The 7,254-nt window shown below is 38.2% G+C and overlaps 2 protein-coding genes across 2 annotated transcripts; one reads left to right on the plus strand and one right to left on the minus strand.

Moving 5' to 3' along the window:
• Nucleotides 1–61: 61 nt before the first annotated feature.
• Nucleotides 62–4,623, minus strand: LOC122333784 (tetratricopeptide repeat protein 37-like; the record flags this gene model as incomplete). Its single annotated transcript, XM_043231574.1, has 15 exons — nucleotides 4,578–4,623; nucleotides 4,278–4,393; nucleotides 3,979–4,122; nucleotides 3,761–3,852; nucleotides 3,065–3,140; nucleotides 2,793–2,936; nucleotides 2,569–2,667; nucleotides 2,371–2,479; nucleotides 1,843–1,983; nucleotides 1,488–1,589; nucleotides 1,239–1,363; nucleotides 816–902; nucleotides 580–683; nucleotides 350–476; nucleotides 62–241 (listed from the first exon to the last, which is right to left on the minus strand). Coding segments are annotated over exons 2-15 (1,620 nt in total), but the record flags the coding sequence as incomplete, so codon positions are not given.
• Nucleotides 4,624–4,902: 279 nt separating this feature from the next.
• Nucleotides 4,903–7,089, plus strand: LOC122333785 (nucleolar protein 6-like; the record flags this gene model as incomplete). Its single annotated transcript, XM_043231575.1, has 7 exons — nucleotides 4,903–5,089; nucleotides 5,218–5,442; nucleotides 5,539–5,655; nucleotides 5,767–5,943; nucleotides 6,309–6,477; nucleotides 6,708–6,842; nucleotides 6,926–7,089. Coding segments are annotated over exons 1-7 (1,035 nt in total), but the record flags the coding sequence as incomplete, so codon positions are not given.
• Between the last annotated feature and the right edge of the window lie 165 nt (nucleotides 7,090–7,254).

The raw sequence follows: 7,254 nt of genomic DNA on the forward strand, positions 1-7,254 counted from the left end.
TAATTAAAAAAAAAAAAAAAAAAAGGATTCCTATAATGTGACCATCTTTTTTGACACGCACCATGTCCCCCTGCTCCATGCTGAGGTCAACAGTAGCCGCTCCAGCCTCCGCATCACAGGGATCCAGCTCAAACGCTCTCTTATAGCAGCCTCTGGCTCTGCCCTGATCTTTTGCTATCTCTCTATAGTAATGACCCAGAAAACGAAACACCGAAGCGAGATACGGGTCCAGTTTAGCAGCCTTAAAATAACACAAAAAAAGTCATTACTTATTTATAATCCAAGAGAAACGACTCTGGAGTCTATATACAAAAATAAAGAGCATGAGATCTGATACTCCTGGCTTAACCTTGAGTAAATGTGTATGGGCTTTGCTCCGATCCCTTCGCATTTCTTCTCCCATGTTCCAGAACAGGCGCCCCAGCAGAAAGAACAACTCCCCATTATCTGGGCTCCCGGATAAAGCCTCTAGAAAGCTGTGAAACAGAGAAAAGACAAGAAGCTTAGTGCTTAAACCTATGCTGGATTCAATACAGCGTGTGTCTGTGTGTGTGTGTGTGTTTAGAAGGCTTTTCACACCTTTCTTCAGCTTGTTTGTGCTGTTCTTTCACAACATGAGCGAGCCCCTTCAGAGCGAGACCCTCCACGGATCCTGGGTGAGAGCTCAGTAGCTCAGCTGAAACCTGCATCATTTCATTTAAACAAGGTCTGGTCTACTTAGCTTTTTTAAAACATCTAATATGCAAAAAAATATACATCATGTTATTTAAATATATTAAATTCCATTAATTCCCTGTTAAAAGAAAATGTTTCACCTGAAACGCTTCCTCGGTGTGGCCTTTTTGCAAGTGAGCTCTTCCTTTCAACGCTAAAAGCACTGGGTCATTTTTGGCATCTGAAATCTAAAAGGAGTCATTATTAATATTATGTAAATCGAAGTGTAAAACCGTTATTAATATGTATTTCTCTTTTCTTTAAGAAATGAAACCATTTATTCAGTCAGGATGTATGAAACAGATCAGAGTATCAATAAAGACAAAATATTGCTAAATATTTCAAGTGAATGCTGCTCTTGTGAATTCAGCTGTGCAAATATTGTAATACATTCAATTTTAGAAGGTATTAAGAGATACTAAGATTTTTGATCAAATAATTGCAACCTAGGTGAGCATATAATACTTCTTTTTAAAAAAAATAAATCAGTTGTTAGACTGCTGAAGTCTTTGGTTTGAGGCTACCTGTGTAAGAATCTGCAGAGCTTCATCAGCATCTTGTTCTCTTTCTGTTCTCACCAGAGCCTCTAGTTTCAACCTCTGCAGCTTATGAGTCCAATCATCAGAGGTCCCCACACTTGACTTCAGCCCTGAAGACACACGACAGAATATTTTTGGAGCGTAGCCCTTTTCCACCCTGTTAGTGCAGCTGATTAAGTAGATTTCACGTTGTGTTTTAGATGTGTAGTAATTTTTATCATGCAGCAGCAGTACCTTGGCTGGAAGCTGTGGCGCTGTCAGAGTATTTATGCATTTTTAGCTGAGCCAGAGCAAGATTGTACCAGCCAATGATGGAGGAGCGCATACGCTTCAATCCTGCAGGAAAAACCACAACAAGCGAGTTAGACACATTATTTAGGATCTGTTAGGAGTTTAGTTCATGTTGTATAGCTGAACATGAACAAAAAGTTCTTAAAATACATTTTTAGTTATCTACATAAATCAAGAAATGTATTATATTAATTTGATACACTGCGTTTCTTGCATTATATAATTGAACACATTTTATCAAGCAGCCTGAAAACCTTTAGAACCTCCATCCAATTATCTATGGTATTTATAAACTCACCTAGACTAATGCTTTTGATGGCATCCTCGTATTTTTTATCCTGACAAGCTTTAATACCAAGACCAAAGTGAGCATGCGAGTTGTTCGGATCCAGTTCTGAGAGGCGGCTGAAACAGCGGACAGCTTCCTCACTGCAGTCACCTACCAGGACCAGCACAGACAAGATCAGTTATCTGAGATATGCGTTTATTTAGAAATACTCTACATGAGTTTTGTGTTTTCAGAAACAGGATTATGTTTGCACTTACTTTATTGTAAAAAAAATTGGTGAATGGTGTTTCTGCAAAATTACTAAACGCAAATGCAAATGTTTCTGCCTCATAAAGACAGTAAAAAACTATAATATTATAATATTAAATATTCTTCCTGATCATGATTCGATTCTGATATGCTGATTTGGTGCTTTAAAGAAAATCTATTTGACCCCAAATTTTTTAACAGTAATGTAAATTTTTAAATATAAACAATTAAATAGGGGTGTTTTAAAAATTTAATTTCATTGACTTCATTTGGCCTAAATAACCTGACCTGCTCTGATGTAGTGCTCACTGAGGGCCTCTAGAGGGTAGGAGTGTGTCGGATAGCGTGACAGAGCGGCATCGCAAACTTCCTTCAGCTTGGCCGCCTCATGAGGAACCTGCAAAATACAGAAATTAAACATTTGCTTGTGTCCGGTCATTAATATTGCGAAGATTACAAAAACTGTAGCATATGTAGCTTGCCAACCTTGGAAAGACATTTAATGTAGTCCTGCAAAAGGCTCCTGTGGGCTTCATCAGGCACGTCTGTAGTCAGTTGCAAAGCTCTTTCATACGCTGATATCAGCTGTTGAGCCGAGAGACACACACTGTAAGCTTTGTACAAATGTATGTGGTGACACAAATTGTGGGCATGTACAAAAAAAAGAACATGGAAATTCTCAAACATTTAGACAGGCGAAATTGACTGACGTGTTGTTGAGTCTCATTGTCCTGCTCCTCAACAGTGTCCTGCAAGAGTCTGGTCATCTCCTTCCACAGCTCCAGCAGCTCTACGTCCTCCACCCCTTCCTCGGCCTCCCTCACCTGGATCAGCCTCCTCCACACTCTGGCCACCTATGGGTGGAGAAACATTTCACACATGTGATATAAAGCCTGTGGCTACAAGTAATGTAGATCATTTTATTAATTATGTCCACTTAAATCTAGTTGTAGCATCAAGTCCTTATATTTAAAGATCACACCTGTAAATAGTTCTTTTCCGACTGATAGACTTCCACCAGCTTCTTGCTCACTTCAAAACATTTTGCTTTGTCTGAGCTGCAACAGAAAAGAAATCAAGCAATCATTATATATTTATATACTTTTTAGTGTTTTTTTTTTTTTAGTCTTCTAAAGATTAAAATAACAACATTTCTCTCTCTCTCTGCTTCTGTCTCATTTCTCATATCTACGATAACTTAATATAAATGTTTTGGAGGCATAAGCATCTTATACACAAATTACTGCCACGATTATTATAATTAATTTATTAATTTAATAATTAATTTGTCCCTGATTTTAACATTTTTTATTCATTTAAAGTGAAGTGAAATTTAAGTCTGGGTAGGGGTAAATCTAAAATCTAAAACATTCTGGTAACCAGGATGTTTTGGGTCACCATTGACTTCCAAAGTATTTTGTTTCTTACTACGTAAGTCAATGGTGACCCAAAACAGCCTGCTTACAAACTTTTTTCAAAATATCTTACTTTGAGTTCGGCAGAACAAAAGGAATTCATACAGATTAACAACTCAAGGAGTAAATGATGCCGATTTTAATTTTTGAGTGAGCTATTCCTTTAACATGAACACTTTTAAAAATGCAAAAAGGTGAATAAAAAGGCAAAAGATTAGAACATTATACAATTGTATAATAGAAAAGAAGACCACTTTACTTACGTTTCATACAGTGTAATAAGTTTCTGGTAAATCTTTGGTAGCTCCGCTTTGAAAGCTGCTTGGTCACTTTTTTCGTACAAATTTGCTAAACCCTGTGAAAGACATCCACATCTAGTAAATATTCATTGCTCAGTGTCATCAAGACAAATTTAACAAACCGTGTCCCCAGATAAACACTACGTTTGGAATATTAATAACGTTCATATACCACGACTGACCTGCCATGCAAGCAGTTGCTCTGGCTCTAGTTCAGTGGCCTTCCTGTAGGCGGTCTGTGCCTGATCCGGCTGCTGCAGTTCTGTAGCTGCCACTCCAATAAACACCCAGGCATTATAGTTATTCTTCTCAAGTTTGAGAACAGCCTGGGGAGCACAAATATAATTTAACTTGAGAGAGAGACATGATTAACTAACCTTCTCATGAAAATACAGTTCATCAAGAGAAAAGATGTCCTATATGTCCACAGAGGTAAAGGAAGTTATTTACTGCATGCTGACAGCTGAAAACAAACACTTACCTTACAGTGTTTCAAAGCTTCTTTAAACTCTTTATTTTTGATGGCTTCTCTGGCACTTTTAAGTTCGGCTTTTACTTCTTTACTGGACATTTTCTTAATCAAACAATCTGAGAATCCTAATGAAGCAGCAGGAATAACGTTAAAGGATAATTACATTAGTTGTTAAATTGCCTGATAACTTGCTGTCATTAGACAGAGAATTATTCTTGGAACGTGAAAAAATAAGCACGTCATATAAACAGACTTATTTTAAGGGCAAATGTTGTAGTTGTATAATGTTAATTTAAGAAATGCACATACGATCGAACTTGTTTAGTTTCCATTCAGCAAAAAGCGCATGCGTGAAGTGACGCGCGACGTCATATTACAGCGACAAGCATTGTTTTTATTCCCCTATGTTAAAACAAATCAATGTATTCGTGAGCGTGCCTTACACTCGTTTTAAATGTATAATATGGAAAATTTAGAAAATAATATAAAAAAAAATGAAAAAAAAATCATATTACTAGAAAGGCGTCTAGTGCAATCTATACCAAACTTGATTATGTCTGGAGGCGGAACCAATGTAGGTAGCCAATCTATGAACGGTTTTCCTCACGTGGCCCAATCGGTGATCTAACCAATTCAGTTCGTGGTTAGTGTGTCCCATGCGTTTCCCATGTGAGAGACGCGTTGAGACTGTAAATTTGAAGGAATTGTATATTAACGCATTAATTAATTATTTGAATATATCCTTGTAAAAGCTATCTGTAACTTCTGTCAAAATGAAGAAGAAGAGAAAGGAATCATCTAAAACTGAAACGGAAGATCAGGTTTGTGCGGTTTTCTTGTCATGGTTGTATTTCTAAAATAAAGCATTTTTGGACGTTAACGTAAAGGTATATGAGCTGTATTGTAAATATACTTCTGTTGATGTGTGTGTGGGTGTATATATATACAGATTGAGTTACTAGCTAACTCTCAGAATGAAGAAGAAAATGAGAAAAACAGTATACAACAGGCTAAGTACTCCAAACGAAAAGCGAAGGACACCGTGTCAGATGATAGGATCTTACGACCAGTCAAGCTGTCCAAGAAAGAGCTGTACAAAGCCCCAACAGTGGAAGAGCTCAACCAGCTAAAAGAAGCAGAGAATCTCTTTCACTGCAGCATGTTGAAAATGCAGGTCAGAAATGATTTACATTTCACTGTCTCAGCGCATGACATGCAGTGTAAATTTTGAGCTTTTCGAATTTCTGATTCTGATATTGATGGTATCCAGATGGAAGAACTGCTGAAAGAAGTGTCTCTCAGTGAGCACAGGAAGAAGCTTGTGGACTCCTTTGTGCAGCAGGTCACTGATGTGTTGCAGAGTGTGCCCGAATCTGAAGTTGTGGAGGTCAGAAATCTGTGTGGCCTTTCCGTCAGCGGCAGCAAAAGCGCTGATTTCTGCTAATGCTCTATGGTAGCTGGCAATGTCATTTTTCTTAATAGTTTTCTTTCTCCTTAGTTGGATGACATTTCATGGTTGTCAGGTGTTGAAGTCCCATTCCTCCTCGTCCCATCAACGACAAAAGGCAAATTTCATATGGAGCCTCCTAAATCAATCAACCTGGTGGGCAGTTATCCACTGGGCACGTGTATCAAACCCAAAGTCTCTGTGGACTTGGCTGTTACCATTCCATCTGTAAGTCATACATCAAAAAAAACTTCTGTCCGTCTTTTTATATATCTATACATTATCTGTCTCTCTTTCTTTATATCTGTCTGTCAAACTATCTGTGTGTCTATCCATTTGTGTGTCTATCTGTGTGTCTCTCTATCTATACATTCATTCATAGTTCATTCATAGTCCGTCTGTCTGTATATATTTGTCTATCTATAAATCTGTCCGTCCATCTATGCATGGATTTTTTTTTCTGTGTATATATTCGTCCATCTGTCTGTATATATAAACTGTAAGTCTGCCTGACTGTACATCTCTCTGTCTAACAGTTTTTTTATTATTTTATTATTCATTATTTTACAATATGGTGTATTTTCTCTTTGAAGTCTATTTTGCGCCAGATGGATGCCATTAACCAGCGGTACTCCCGAAAGCGGGCTCTGTATCTGGCTGCCCTGGCACGGCATCTCTCCTTCGCAGACTGCGTGGGTTCACTGCAGTACTCTTGTCTACATGGCAACCGACTTCGCCCAGTGCTACTACTCAAACCCCCAGGTACAACTGTCGAAACAGTAGTTTCTGGGGCTCACTGGCTCACGTTTGCTTGCAAGTTTGCACTCAAATCATTTTAGCTCCAAAGTTAGTTGCTTTTAGCACACCCTTTACTTTTGGTGTTTGGAGTACACTAACAGAGAATAAATGATCGATGGTCTTGCTCTAGCGTGCATTTATTCCTATTTGTTTTAAGCTGAAGTGATCGTGTAAGCTTTGTGTGTGGACTTTAGGTAATGACAGCAGTAAGGTCACATTAAGGATTCACGTCGTTCCGCCACCGGACTTCCTCAAACCGAGCCGCTTCCATCCTCAGAAGAACAACATCAGGACCGAGTGGTTTACTGGTGTTGCCAATACGCAGCAAGGTAATAGGACAAATATTCTGAGATCAATTTTAGTTTGATGACCGAGGTAGCAAACAATAATGATGATTCTTTCAATTTTGCAGAGAGAACTGAGTCCCCAACTCCTCATTATAACGCCACAGTTCTTGGAGATCATCTCCCACTGTCACATCTTCAGTTCCTGTCAGCCATCAGTGCCCAGTGTCCTGCTTTTGGAGAGGGTGTGTCTCTCCTCAAAGTGTGGCTAAGACAGAGAGAACTGGACCAGGTAAAAAGCACATAATTTCTGTGTGTTCCTATGTTCATTTAATTTATTTTATTATATGTGACTCTTTCAAAATCTGTGTGTGTGAAAGCACTTGGCAGTAAATGTTATTCTTAATCTAAAGGTTCTCATTCTGATATTGTAGTTTTTAATAGATTGTGTTTAACT

Source organism: Puntigrus tetrazona, unplaced genomic scaffold (genome assembly GCF_018831695.1).
Source record: "Puntigrus tetrazona isolate hp1 unplaced genomic scaffold, ASM1883169v1 S000000386, whole genome shotgun sequence".
NCBI lineage: Eukaryota > Metazoa > Chordata > Actinopteri > Cypriniformes > Cyprinidae > Puntigrus > Puntigrus tetrazona.